General features: G+C 37.1%; 1 protein-coding gene across 5 annotated transcripts in view; it reads right to left on the reverse strand.

Moving 5' to 3' along the window:
* The window catches only part of LOC124186190 (GTP-binding protein Di-Ras2), a 331250-nt gene that overhangs the window by 98905 nt on the left and 217174 nt on the right, over nt 1–15171 (reverse strand). For 4 of the 5 annotated variants that reach the window (XM_046577673.1, XM_046577677.1, XM_046577672.1 and 1 more), the window contains 4 exons: nt 10820–10917; nt 10506–10696; nt 9949–10162; nt 8349–8494 (listed from right to left, as the gene is read on the reverse strand). In XM_046577673.1, coding sequence (XP_046433629.1) covers nt 8349–8494; nt 9949–10135 — 333 coding nt within the window. In that variant the 5' untranslated portion in view covers nt 10136–10162; nt 10506–10696; nt 10820–10917. The remainder of the gene's footprint in view (nt 1–8348; nt 8495–9948; nt 10163–10505; nt 10697–10819; nt 10918–15171) is intronic. The other variant, XM_046577676.1, reaches the window with a different exon arrangement.

Here is a 15171-nt window from a genome sequence, read left to right on the forward strand (position 1 = left end):
CGTACATCTGTGTTTGTTTCACCGCACTATTTTCCCTGAAGAGGAATGGATTTTCTTTTCGACGGCGATCCGGATTTTTGTTTGTCTTCAAATTCGTGAAGCCACATGACACCAGATAACACTTACCTTTGTAAAAACAAAGCACATGAATTTTTGAAATTATTTAACGCTCAACTATCTGCTCAAGGTTTTCTGTGGTTTACCTTGAGACTGTGGGCAAATGCCAGATAGTAAAAAAAGGGAGTTCTTAAATTTTTAGAGCCACAACTCCAACTCACCTTCGAGCACTGACTGCTAGATCACATTTTTTTGTAATTGTTTATCTTTTCCGAGTCGGGTCGACTCTTTTCCTCGAGGGGGAGTAATGTTACAATGGGTGAAATCACCCGTTTTGTCCCCTTTTGAATGATCTAGTAGTCATCATAGATAAAAGACGTTTATAAACCTCTTATGTCTTTAAAAAGAATAAGGTTGCTGCGTCAACCGACATTATTGTAAAAACAGTCAGTCTCTAGACTTTAAAAAGAGAGCTTGTGTCCAAATACATCTATTTTCTTTCTTAATATTCCTTGTTCGTGAGACTTCTTTGGCTCGGCGTTCGCTTAAATCGCACAGAGAACTCTTTGATTCTCTTAGATCTTTCGTAATTCCCCCCCGTTGTAACAATATTTTGTTTATCATAATTCACTATCTTTCAGACAATGCTGAAGGTGCGAAGTAATGATCCTTCCTGAAAATTCATAATTATAGTAACGTTACTAACCGTTGACTCATATCACTTTAATAAGATCACCACATATTTTCTACTCGCTACTTTTCGGTTTCTCAAAGGATGAAAAAGCAATTTGATTTAATCAGCTTAGTAGATCAAAAATAGGTAATCCAAGGGGTGATCAAACATCGAGATTTCTCAATTTCTCAATCGGAAATGTCGTTCATCAAAACAAAATTCTCGTCTCGTCTCGACTTATCAAAATGTGTCGAGACGATAAATATCTCGTCTTATCTTAACGGCAGCACTACAGGGAGGAATGAGTGCACTACCAGAGACTAGTAGAGTCTGTAGCACTACACTCTAAAACTCGTTAGTTTGTGGCAGCACATAATCTGCTGTCACGCGGTAACCCCTTTCTCTATGTGCGAATGGATTTCTGCTCTGCTTTGGTTTCTGTATGTGAAGCTTGGCTGATGAAATAACGGGAAATGTGGCGTATAAAAACTATCGCTTCAAAAGTATTGCATGCTATGATTGTAACTGTGCATGTCGGTATTAGTCTAAGAACTATGGTAAGAGTGCACTAGGCTTTCTTATGGTAAGTGCACGCTGATAAGATACAGCGTAGAGAGGGCGCTGCCATCATTGGCATACCTAGGAGGGGGCAGGGGTAGGCACGCCCCCCCCCCCCCCCCCCCCAGAATGCTAATATTACTTATTCGTAAGTTCATTAGAAGAAATAACCATTCAACATATTTTAATTGTGAAAAAACATAAATAAATCGAAGCGTTGGTCGGGAATCGAACCGCGGACCTGGTCCGCGCAGCAAAAAAAAGTGTATGCTTTTACCATTATCACCACCGCACCGCCTCAAGTGAGAATATGAGGCAGTCTTGATCAACTCAGCCACTTTTCTTATATCTTCTCGGATCTGTTTTATGATTGGTTATACAGTAGTATTATTTAAAGGTACTCTCTAAGAACTTATTCAGATTTTTCAATTTACTCGTTACGGAAATGGTTTTTTTTAACCCACATATCATGGAAGTTGAAGTCGGTCAAAAAAATGTTTGCACAAAAAAATTTCGTTTTCCCATGACCTATTTAATGCAATATATATCATATTTTTGATGGCATCAAAAAGGCTATTTTCAGCGAAAAAAAGATTAATGTTTTTTTCTTTCAACGCGACACTTTGAATTTTGCTGTCAATTTTACACGGTATTTAGCAGTTTACTGCGAACGTATAAAAAAAAATTGGCATCATAGAACTCGACATTCTTGCTGGGTAATAAAAATGTTTTACCGAAAAAGGTGCATTAGGGTACATCTGAGTTCCTCTTTTCCATGAATTATTTAATGCGATATATATTGCGATATGTATACGTGTATATATCGTATTAAATAGTTCATGGAAAAGAGGAACTCAGATGTACCTTAATGCAACATTCTCGGTAAAATATTTTTATTACCCGGCAAAAATTCCAGCTGAAAAAGTGTTGAACCGATTTTCAGAAAAAAATAGAAAACTGAGACTCATTTAATTGTGTACCTACTGAAAGTAAACTTTAAGGACAGGTCACTAGATGAAATAACAATGAAAAATTAGTTGATTATTTTTTAAGGCATTGCCAAAGCTTAATAATAATGTCAACATTAACGTGTGAATAAAGTAAAGCAAATTTCATATTTTGTGTATTACGTGTTTATTGATTATTATGTACATTTCATTTGAAAAGAGCATGATTGTGAACAAAACCAGTTTTCTTGTCAAGCCGACCCCTCCTAGCCCCCCTCCCCACCCTCTTCCTTAGGAAAAAATGCTGATGACGTCCCTGGTTGCTATAGTCTTGGGCTGGGACGTAACAGTTCGGTGCTGTGAGCCGTGACCCGGCCACGGTCTTACATACAGGCACGGTCTTATATACAGGTCTGGAAACTCCTATGCTGGGAGCCACGATCATTCGTGTCGCTTAGCGAGTGCAAATTTCGATTGTAGCGGCACCACCAGTTGTCGCTGCGGTCTAGTTACCAGGATAACAATAACCTCATAAATACGATGAGTGAGCGTGAGTGAGCGAATACCCATATACATATATGGGCTAATCCGCGTCAACCGGATCAGTCATCTCTCAGATATTTTTTTAATTTGGCATGTGGTTTGTGTGGGAGGCGTTAGATTTTTGTGCCAAAGCGCGAATCTCATAATGCAAAATTCGATTTTTTATTAACAATAACAAATTAGACTTCCATTTTTTTCAAAAATTCATAACTTTGGCAAAAAATTCGATACAATATATTTTTTTTTTCAAATTACGTGGAAAGCTCCATAGAATCCAAAAAAAAATACGAAATGGTAAAAAAAAGTTGTTATCAATTATTTATTTAACAATTAATTTTTCAAAGATTTTTAAAACAGTGACTGACACGATTAAAAAATTTTTTTTAAATTCTGGCATGTTCCTTGAACTGTACTACAACCTGTGAATCAATTCCAGAGGGGTGTTTTTTTTTCGTTTTCGAGTGAAAAATCATTAAAGGTGTCGATGCGCATGAAATTGCGGCGCGCCGAGTCTCTACGTAACGGCGGGCGGCCGGTTGCCGTCCACCGCTACCCCGCGGTGGCGTCGCAGCGTTATTCTAGTCATTTTCACGATGTAGCACACGATTGGAGAATCTGAAAAAAATACTGTACCTTCACAAGGCCTGCTCAAAGCGATAAGTGAAGTTTCAAGAATGTGTTTTTATTTTAAAATAAGTAGCAAGTCATGTAATTATTATCATTTATGTGCCCTCTCATGGTGTGTAACCGTTATTTTGAATCTCTGTAATAAAAAAATGGTGAAAAACACATTCTTGAAACTTCACTTATCGCTTTGAGCAGGCCTTGTGAAGGTGCAGTATTTTTTTCAGATTCTTCAATCATGTCCTACATCGTAAAAATGACTCTAAAATAACGCTGCGACGCCACCGCGGGGCAGCGGTGGACGGAAACCGGCCGCCCGCCGTTACGTAGAGACTCGGCGCGCCGCAATTTCATGCGCATCGACACCTTTAATGATTTTTCACTCGAAAACGAAGGAAAACACACCTCTTTAATTAATTCACAGGTTGTAGTACAGTTCAAGGAACATGTCGATATTTAAAAAAAATTTTTTGATCGTGTCAGTCACTGTTTTAAAAATCTTTGAAAAATTAATTGTTAAACAAACAATTAATAACAACTCTTTCTAACATTTCGTATTTTTTTTAAAATTCTATGGAGCTTTCCGCCTAATTTGAAAAAAAAAATATATTGTATCGAATTTTTTGCCAAAGTTATGAATTTTTGAAAAAAATGGGAGTCTAATTTGTTATTGTTAATAAAAAATCGAATTTTGTATTATGAGATTCGCGCTTTGGCACAAAAATCTAACTCCTCCCACACAATCCACATGCCAAATTAGAAAAATATCTGAATACATGACTGATCCGGTTGACGCGGAATAGCCCATATGCGAATACCACGGCTTGTCTGGACCCCCCCGGCCCCTCCGCCGCTGTTGATAAGATCGCAACGAACCTAGTGGCGACTAGTGAACACAAAAATTGCTTCAATAAGCGACATACCCCCTCCAATGGAGTTTCCAGACCTGCACATGAGACCGTGCATAGAGGTCTTGCAAAGAACGTGGTGGGGGGTGGTCAGTTCACGTCCGAAACAAAAGTACAACTTATGGCCACAAGAGCAGCGCTACGAGTTATTCATAAGCTTATTATTATTATTTGGCGGAACCCTAACCAATCTTTTTGATACTCATACACAGATAACCTTAGGTTGTAAAGTCACTCATATGTCTATGAATAACTGACAGCGGCGCGTAGTGGCCAGTAGTGGCAAAAAAAATTTGGACAATGACGCGGCTACCCCCACCACTCAAATTTCAGTTCGTTGCAAGACCTGTATGTAAGACCGTGGCCCCGGCAAGACCATGGAGTACTGTTTTGTCTCGCGCACTCATTTGTTTCACTGTCAGCGGAATAAATTCACGAAATATTGTGAATTGAGCGGGTGAATTCTAACAAGTTACAAGTGAAATTATGAGAATAGAGTAGACGCGTTTTGAGACGCATTATGATTTAACAATGATTCCATGTTCAACTAACTCTGAAGACTTTAGGATATAATCGAAAATGTCTACTTCTTCATATATAAAAGATATGTATATGTTAACGGACAACTGTACGAGCGGTGCATACGTCACAACCACGACAGGCGAGCGCAGTCAGGACGAGACAACGGAGTCGGATGAGATGGTGCGCAGATGAGATCCAACCGAATTCTAGTATAAATAAGCGCCCAAAGAAGAGCTCAACAGCAGTTACGTAGCAAAGTGCTCGACTGATTGTGAGTCACCGAATGTAAAGAGCAGTTCCGCAGCAGAGCGCTCAGCTGATTCAGCTTGTTACATAGACGGGATTGCCTAGACTCATTTCATGAATTTACCTTCAATTTGCGGTCATAGAAATATTTTGCTAAATCACATTTCATACTCCGGATTCGTAAAATCGTAGAGACGTCCCGATAAAAGCATCTGTTGTACTTATTTTTGGGCATGGAAATACAGAAATTAGACTTCGTATAGCAGAGGTCTGAGGTCTTAAATCGTCGAATTGAAACTTGAAATTTTCTATTTTACTTTCTATTTTATTTGAATTTCTGCAATCTTGAAAGAATCGCCATTTGTCTTTTATTTTCATTTCTGTAAGTTTGTCTGATTATATATTAATCAAAAAAATATTTATTTGCTCATTTGATGATCGAATTTATCTATCTCAAATTCGGACACAGGGTAACAGACAGCTTCGGTGAACCAAATAACGTTGAACGGCACTGTTCATTCCGTGTCCAGGATCGTTATTTTGGAACTCCGAGTTTAGTGGATAGCCCAGCTATCGCACTGGTTTGTATATCAGTTGAAACTTGCGAAACATAATTCAAACTCGACACACACGGGATTCCGATTTCCTTGTCCTGTGGAGGAAGGCAGCTCTAGTCACAACCCGAGTCCGTGACACAGTGTTAAGATATAGCTCTGAACTCATTTATGCTAGTCTACAAAAAAGGCAACGTCGGTAACTTGTCACCTACGTCTGTGACAAGACGGCTTTGGCGAAAGTCCGAGTCCGTGAAACGATTCCGCATAGCTAAATAGGGTGTTCCGTATTGGCAAACGCAACCTTACTTTCTTCACAAACAAGAGGAGTTTCTTTTGCATCTTTATTAATTAAATATTCCATCTAATCAACTATTTCTGGAATATACCCGTATCGTGGTTACTAGTAAATGCAATGTAATCTATAATTGTTTATTCTATACCCGTGTAACTACATTTTCGATCCCTCTAACAGTTATACCCTGTGTAATATCGGTAGATTTTTGGCTTTTACATATACAGGACTCAAATTCTCAGGACAAAAATGTGTTTAGTATTTATCGAGGATTTAACCTACTGTTACGAACGGCTCTTTTCACTTTCGCGACACGCGCTAGGCGTCAAGCTGCTTTCTCGGCGCGTTCCTCCGAGGGTCGCTGCCCCGCACACAACCAGATGAGTCAGGAAGTGCATCGACACCGGAAGGTGGCGCGATGCCTACTCTGCAGAATAACGCCCCACCACCGACAAAACCGAGCTGTAATCGGTAATACATCGACACCATCAAGTCAGTCGTAATTGAGGAGTGTGAGATCATCGAGATCTCAGCCTGGAGATAAGCGAGTGGTGCAACCCATCGATCGAACCGGCTACCAGAAAGGACCTTCCATCACCCAGAAAAGGCAACGTGGAGACTCAGGATTTCCTGACGGAACGGCTAGGCAAATCGGTGGCATGTCCTAAGAGTCACCTTCGCGCTACCCAAGGTGGCCCACTCCTTGACTCACCTTTTCCTTAACCGTAACGCAGTACTTAGTCATACTTAATTTGCTTTGTCATATCTAATAGTTTATTTGATTACACTACTCGTTCTTAATCTCTCTTTGTCATTTGCAATAGTGTACTTAGTATAATTCAGTATCCAAAATATAAACCATTGTGGACAATATGGGTTCCACCTATTCGTCCTGTCCATACCACTGAGACCCTGTCACCCAGAATCCTGTACTCTCATCACAGCAGGTGTGTTTACACTTTGTACAAGCGAAGCCCAAAATAATCTATTTCTAACCGCTCGGGAATAGACTATACACATATATTCTTTTTAGGTCACGTTGGACGAGATCCTTCAGATCATCGTCTGCACATAACACTACAATAGATTTCATATTCAAAAAGATTATTTTTTTCACACACAAAACACTTTAGTTCATATTTTCTTCCTGACGACGGGAAGTACCGAAAATTTGAAGACAGAGGTTCAATTCGAAAAAATGATCAAATTGATCAATGTATTTCTCGCGAATGGTAGGGTCCACAGGCCAAAAAACTGAAGAATTTGCACATTTAAGTGTACAATATAGCGCACTCAAACTTCAGACTAGTCGAAAGTTCCGCCTTTGAAAACCTAAGACCCATTGGTATTTCGTGCTATTTCGATAAACTTCTAACCCCGAATTCGTATCTCCAATTCGTTCCAGAATATTATAAATTTTCGTTCCAGTTTCAAGACACTATTTTATTTAGATCATTTTTTGCCGTTTAATACGAGTGTTGAAGTTTTAAGACTTCTGAACTGAACTGGTTTCTATTAGTTTGCTAAAATAACTATCACGTGTTGGTATTTTTTTTTTCATAAATTCAAGAAGTTTGAAATTTGTTGTAATCAATTTCATAATTATAAAACTCTATTTAATTTAAGTTTATAAATGTTTGAGTTATTATAAAAGACATTATTCTTACGTTGAAAAGAAAAGAAATCTTCTCGATATGAATTAACAGAATGAAAAACAAATACATATTCACTTTCAAACCTGACTTATAATAAATCATCATCATCTGACATATCATCGTAATTACTTTCTTATTAGTATAAATCATGCAGGTTGAAATTTCGATTGATCAAAATTCGGTCCGGTAGGTCATTATGACGAATCTTATATATAAGTTTGAAAGGTTGTAACCGTGCAAGGTTGGAATTTCAAAAAGCTTCTGCAGAGTAAATCATGAATGCTGATCACATATTTTTCTTACTCAACTAGAAGCTTTTGGGGTTTCGAGTTGTCTGATATACCTATATCTACCGTTCGGAATCTCAACCATTCGCAATTTCGATCCTTCGTGCTGACAAGACTTCACGTAATAGTCAATCAGAATTTCGAGTAGAACTTGTAGATTGGAAGCAGTCTAAGAATGTGATATCAGTATCCTGAAGTTACAAAAACAACATAATATGGTTCATACCAAATCCCAGACGGCCTAACGGTCGGACTAGGATAACTCTATGGAATGAACAATTTAGAGCTTTTCAAGTATTTATCAATGTGAATGGAAATTTTCCAATGACACCTATTTGTAATTTTTGAACAAAAAGACCGAAGAACAAGCTCCGCTGCAGTTAATTGTGCGGTGAGCATATTAATTAAACATTCCTGTACTCCGTAAGCAGTTCGATTTTGGGGTAGATTATGCGACATGAAATAGGTTATCTGAATACCTGGAAGTCCGATCGTTGCTCGCGAACTTCCTCAAAGCATCTTTTCACGCACTCGAAACTTGGCTGGGAAGTCGAAGCGTAGACTAGCAGGAAGGCGTGGGCTGTCGCAATCGAAAGCCTCCTCATTGCCGGAAATTGAAGATCTCCTGAATGGCAAATAGTTTCATGAAAAATTTATCACGTTCTTGACAAAAAATGAATTTATGAAATACGAAAAAGTTATTTCAGGGCCTGAAATACTCACGAAATGAAGTAAACATACTACTTGCAGCGATACAGCACGTGGTTTCTCTGATGGAGAATGAAAAATTTTATTGTTGGAAATCTGTTTATTTTTCAAAGCTACGTTTTTCATAAAATTCTTGTTGTTTTTGACAAAATTTTAAAATCATCCTCGCAGATATTTTTTCCGATTCTGTAGGTAATCCAAATTCTTATTTCTTAACTTTCAAGGAGATATGTAGAAGACGATAGGTCAATATGAACCACTTAACTAAGTTTTTAAAAAATTTACCGATTCGAAATTATCCATCGAATAATGTAATTTCTATTACTACGATATCAATGTTTTTCTCGTACTACAATCTTAGGCAAGCAATATTTTGAACAGAAGCTGGACCATTATAAATTTTGAACCTTACCCTACATTTCAAAGCTTGATTCAGTCCATTTTGTCTCAGAGCGAATGAAGAGAAATTACACTATTTCAAAAAACGGATGACCGAAAATTTAGAAAGTTGACTTGAAGACCTTTGATTCTATGGTTATCATATGTATTGAGATTAAATATGGATTCGTTCCCTTAGATAAAAATAACTGCAATTCTTGAATGTGTTAAATTTGTTTTTTCTGACTGATGAAACATTCTAAAAAAGTCCAGACGAGTAATTCAAACAAGCTAACGGCAATTGAACCTAATCTGTGGTTGGATGCTGATTTCCGTCCATTTGTTTTGCAACGCAGCAATTATTTTTGGTTATTAAGCATAATATTGGAATCCATTTTTTCCTCGGCATCCAATTTGACGTCAGTATATCATTTGACCCTTGGTATCCCATTTTCCCCTGGTACACTATTTGACTTAGCACTCTATATTGCATTGGTATCCCATTTTAGCCTCAACATCTCATTTGTCCGTAGTATCTCATTACACCACAAGTATTCCAGTTTGCCCCAGTCTATATATCTCCCAATTCTCCCGTCTTGCTCCGATCTCTCATTTTCCCAATAGATTCCATTTCGTCCCAGTATGCTATTTTCCCTAGCGTTTTATATTGAATTGATGTCTGACCTTTCCCCTAGCACTCAATTTTATCGCAGTATCCCATCTTTCTTACTTATTATTCATCTGTACTACGCTAAAACTGCATTTTACCCTCGGCATTCTCATTTTTGAGTATCCCAATTAGTCAAGGTATCCCGTTTTTCCCCATGTGTTCTATTTTTCCTCAGGTATTTTATTAACTCCCAGTGTTCTATTTTCCTCAGTACTCCAAATTGCACTGGTACCGCATTTTGTCCCATCTTCCGATTTACTTAATCCTCTTATTCCGGGACCACGTGTCTTGTGCAATTTAATGAGAAAAGTGTAGTTTCTCACCAGCAGTATCCAGTAGGTCGACCTTGAGTGTAAGAGTACCGAGTATGCACTCCCTGGAGTACAGATCTTCGACGGTGGCCTTATACCGTTCCGTGAATCCTTGACCAAGCAGGCGTCGAACAATCGCACTTTTACCAACACCAGCGCCACCCAAAATAACCAAGCGAATCCTCTCGTAGTCGGCCATTTTCTACCTTGCATAGACAGCCTGCTGCTGCAACTCAAATCATCACTTTCAGCGAGAGTTGGTCTATTGCTTCTCGATCTGTTTTAAAATTTTCAATTTTTATCGTAATTTAGGAGAGGCTAACTAAAACAAAGACTGATAAGTACTGCTTTGATAAGATATCGCTGAAATACCGTATACGGGGTTTACAAAAATGCAAAGAAAAATGTATTTTAAAGCTCGGTGGATAACTGCTGTTCGGGTTTAATTAATTTCGCGTAGAAACAAGTAGAACGTCAGTCAAAAAACGAAGGTGCAAACGAAAAGTTGAAAGTTTTACTCCACGCACATAATCGGTGTCTGCAGCTGGTACACACGAAACAAGATGTACCTTTGCAATTACTTTCTAATTGTTATTCCAGGTTGCGACTTGGGGCATGGAAGAGACTGAAATCCCGTCTTGAAATGCCGTTTTAATCACGGCCCGCATTAACTTCCTTCTAACTCCGTTTCACTATTCCTCTATTTCTCCCTCTCTGCCCATCTCCATCCTCGTTGCTCTTAGAGTGAATAAATAGCACTCTGGGGAATGAATTAATGTTGACTAAAACAATCGAACTATAGGAAGACACTGGAACTCTTTTCCTTTTGCTACTTCATTTACGTGTGATGACACATTTAGACAAATTAGACACATTCCCTCACGTTTATTCAATCGATGGTATTTTGAGGCGTTTTCACGAATTCCTATTTCCATCTGAATTACCGCTGTATTCGCGTAATTTGGCCACTTATTGCGGAACCTGAAACAAAGAAGAAGAGAATAAATGTTGCTACTACACAAGAAGACTTAATTGAGCACAATCTGTAGTAGTGTAAGATTAAGGTGGTTCTCCCGCTAACTGACTGACCTAAGTGATGTTTCCTTGTCTGATAACTTGATCAAAAAGCAGTGTAGTTTCAGCATGTGAAATTTCAGAGTTATTTAACAGGAAAATGAGAGAAACAAGCGATCCACACAAATTGTAAAATTGCATATTCTGGCACGGAGGTTATGGCTAACCAGTTAATCTCAAAATTGTAACTAAATAATTATCATGTTAAGCAAATTAAGATTCACATAACTAGCCACGTATGTTTACTTAGAAGTATTAAGATTCTGTAGATTACAACGATCAATTTATTCTTGACGTCTCGAATCACTTTCATTCTTACAACTCACGTGTGAAGTAGCATTTGAATGCAAAATTACCTTTCTGGATGTTTTTATCATCCACAAGAACCAAATGATTAAAGCTGATTGGTTTCACAAAAAAACTTGGTCACAACGGTATTTAAACTTTCAGTCATATCGCCCTAGATTATACAAAATAAGCACTATTATTATTCTAGTTGACAGAGCCAGTCAATTGTCTAGCATTGAATTTTAAAATAAGAATTTAACCTTGATTTATAGTGTTTTATAAAGTAAGAACGATTATCCGCATCGTTTACTCAACAAGCACATTCAAAAGAAGTATAACTCAATCCATATGTCTATTGATTCCAACAGTAATGATTTTCTAGTATGTAAAATAGTCCAAAAAATGTTGTATCTATTTCCTATATCGCAGGTATTTGAGTCCTAATAAGTACAAGAGTAACATTTATGATAGCGAAGAAAATTACACTGCATTAACTGGACATATGATTAAATTTGATCATCGTTTCAACTATGATCAGGCCAGTATATTAGATGAAGAACCCGTATATTATAGAAAACTCCTCTTTGAGATGTATAATATTGTTACACATCCCAATGCAGTTAATCTACGTCACGGCGTCGACCACTTGAGCACAGTTTATACCTATGCGGTACTTGAAATTCCTCTATGCTAACTTACTGACTGAGCATTTCACTCTACTTATCTTTTAATCTCATAAAATTTTCTCTACATGTAAGCACTCTCTTGACAACCAAGTTGGTGCTAGCGCCACCATCTTGTTATCGGTCTCCTCCTCTTTAAACATGGCAAGATCATGTCTAACTGTCATCTTTCTCAATTTTTATGATTTCTATTCACCTAATTCAACTCTGCGACGGGCGACGGTAAGCTTGGAGCTCAGTATTGCCCTGTCTCACTTGATCATAGGTGGTTGATTCATCCTTTTCTATTTCTTTATATTCATCGTTCGTTCATCTTAGGAAATTTATAATTTTTCACACGTAACTAGATAACAATTTGAGGTTACATTTAAACCATGTCTTTTTCTTTTGTATTTAGTTTAGTTTATGTTACTATAAATTGATGCATTGCTTGTTACTTTCTTTATATCTTGCAATTTCTATATGTGTGACAGATGTTAAATGAAAGGCATTCGTTCTGAAGAGGGCCACCACTCGGGCCGAAACGTTAGCAAGTTAACTGTTCCGTCTCATTGACCTTCATATGCGATAAAATCTCCCAATTCATTAGAAGGAAGATAAAGATAATCGGAACCTCTGAAGAAATATTAATGATAAGGCAAGAAACAAGTATACCGAACGCGTCTGATCGTGAGTGCGTACATATTTGACAATCTCTTTATGTCCAACTTATAGAACATTTTGTATTACTGCAATATTGTACAGAGTTTACAATCTTGCTTTATATTCGCAATATTTATTATATATTATAGATATATTGTACTGCGATATGACATAACTGTATTGTCGACATAATACTTTTAAGTCACATTGCAATGTTGCATTAGACATTATTTTGTCGTCTATGATACGAATTTTTGGAATACATAGGTATGTGACAATTGGATGAAACTCGTTATAAATGTTCCATTACTACAATTGTTCGTTGAATTTATTCATGTTCGTGTTAAATTCACAAGCAAATGAGGCTCATATCACATTCATCGATACACTTTGCGCATTAAATTGAATATTAAACTCGGTGAGTGGACCAATTTTATACAAGAAAAGCTTTCGTGCAGAATTGATTGAATTTAGAGTCTGGAGTAGGTTCCACAGTCGGTCACCAGGCATGGAGAAGAGTTTCAAATTCTCACGGCTAAATAAAAGAAGAACTATTATAGACTTATTAAGCTTCAGCAATCAGAACTCGTAAATTCATTCGGGATTTGGTTCCGTCACTGAACACTCAATATCTGTGCTACTCATGATATGTTTTTTACGCTCCTACCAAAATTGTACGTACAGTTCAGAGCTGCTAATGAAATTTATTGATTTGAATTGTAATGGATATTGTTTCGTTTACTCAGTAAACTTTACTGGATATCAGACTATCCATGCATTTTAAATATCTAAGCATTTGTTTATTCCCAAACTTATTTCAAATATGCTGTTGCCATATCACACCATAATGTTGTTGCCATCTTGCCGGAACCTCCTCCCGGGGGAGTACGTAACAACATTGTTACAACATTGCTGCATTGCTGCAAGGTAACTGTAACATTACCAATCTAGCGAAACGATTTTGTTGTAATCTTGTGGCGACATAAAATGTTGTATATGAAAATTGGTGATCAACGTCGTACTAGATTAGAAAGTAACTAATAGTATATGTATAACTTACTAACTATATCTTCTGAAGATGCATAATAATTCGTCTCGAGTTTTAAAATGATAAGACCGCTATGAAACCGTGCATGACATGTATAAATTTGAAAACTAACATGAAACCAAATTCAGTCGAATGTTTTTTCAATATTATGCTACGAAGAAATATGCAAAATACAATTCTTCATAAATTGTAAGAATTATATTAAATGGTAGGACCAAAGAGTGCTTAAATTTTTCCATTAAATCATCAAATCATACGGAATTCAAAACACGAACATTTTAAAAAATTATCATAAAACGGCGCAGAATACAACACAAAAGCAATCTGGAGAATAATATATCTGGGCGAAGAAAATGTGAATATTGATTTTCACAAACCAAAACGAATAACAGAAGGCATGATTTTTCGGGAATCTTCGTCTCTTTCAAATATTGTGAGTATCTGTACAAAAATTGTGAATGTACAAATATCGGTTTCAAAGTGATATTGGTTGTGAAAAATCGTGCATGCACAAATGGCAAGTCGGGTGGCAAATATTTAATTGAATTATTTCACTTTTCAAGTCTACGAATTTCAGCGAAATAAACAATCCGTACAATGTGTCGAATTACGTATTCCGAATTCCGGCGCAGATGTGGTAGATAGATCAAGCGTACCTATAGACCAGTTATCCAAGCAGTTCGTGACCTCTGACTTAACCAAATCGGGGAACGAGGCTAGTTGTTCTTTGTTTTCGAATGTATTCAATAAGATGTATTATTTCAAAATCTCGGCCCTTACCGGACGGAATCTGTCAGTAAGTTAATAAATAAAATCAATTAATGCAAAATGATAGTTTTCTTTTCAGTTTTATTGAAATAACTACGAAATCACGGCTTTGGGCATAGAAATGTACATGATATTGTTTGTTTGTCGACGAAAATTCGTAAGAGAAAAATCATTTTTTTCCAATTTTGCATTGCAAAATTCGAGATGCAAACTGCAAAAAATGGTTACAAAGAGTCCTTTTTCCAATGGCTTGGCAACAATATCAAATTTAAATATATGACTATGAAAATCCAGAAATCAGTGGTTCATTTTATCCGTAATTCATATCCAAAGTATTTGAACAATCTCAGTTTGAAAAAAATAACCGGTATTCTTTTAATCGAGGTCGTAAATTAACGAGAACTCCCAGGTTCCCTGCCCCAGAATAGGTCCTGATTTCTTCACGTTTAGAGAAATATCCAAATTTTGGTAAACCACGGTGACAATTGAGGTTTTTCGATTTTTAATAAGGTTTATGATGTTTTGAAAATTTTTGTCTGAAAAGAAAATGTCAGCAGAACCTGGCACCGACGCCGAATCGTGCGAGTGGTACCGTCGCACAGTCGGGCGAAGCGATCGAAAACCGGACATCGGGACAAAAGATTAAAATTGCAAGAATTTCTAGTTTCGGCACATTTCCTTCTTCTTTATACTCCAATCTATCAAAAATTATGTTTGAATCATTAATTTCGA

This window comes from Neodiprion fabricii, chromosome 7 (genome assembly GCF_021155785.1).
Source record: "Neodiprion fabricii isolate iyNeoFabr1 chromosome 7, iyNeoFabr1.1, whole genome shotgun sequence".
NCBI classification, from domain to species: domain Eukaryota; kingdom Metazoa; phylum Arthropoda; class Insecta; order Hymenoptera; family Diprionidae; genus Neodiprion; species Neodiprion fabricii.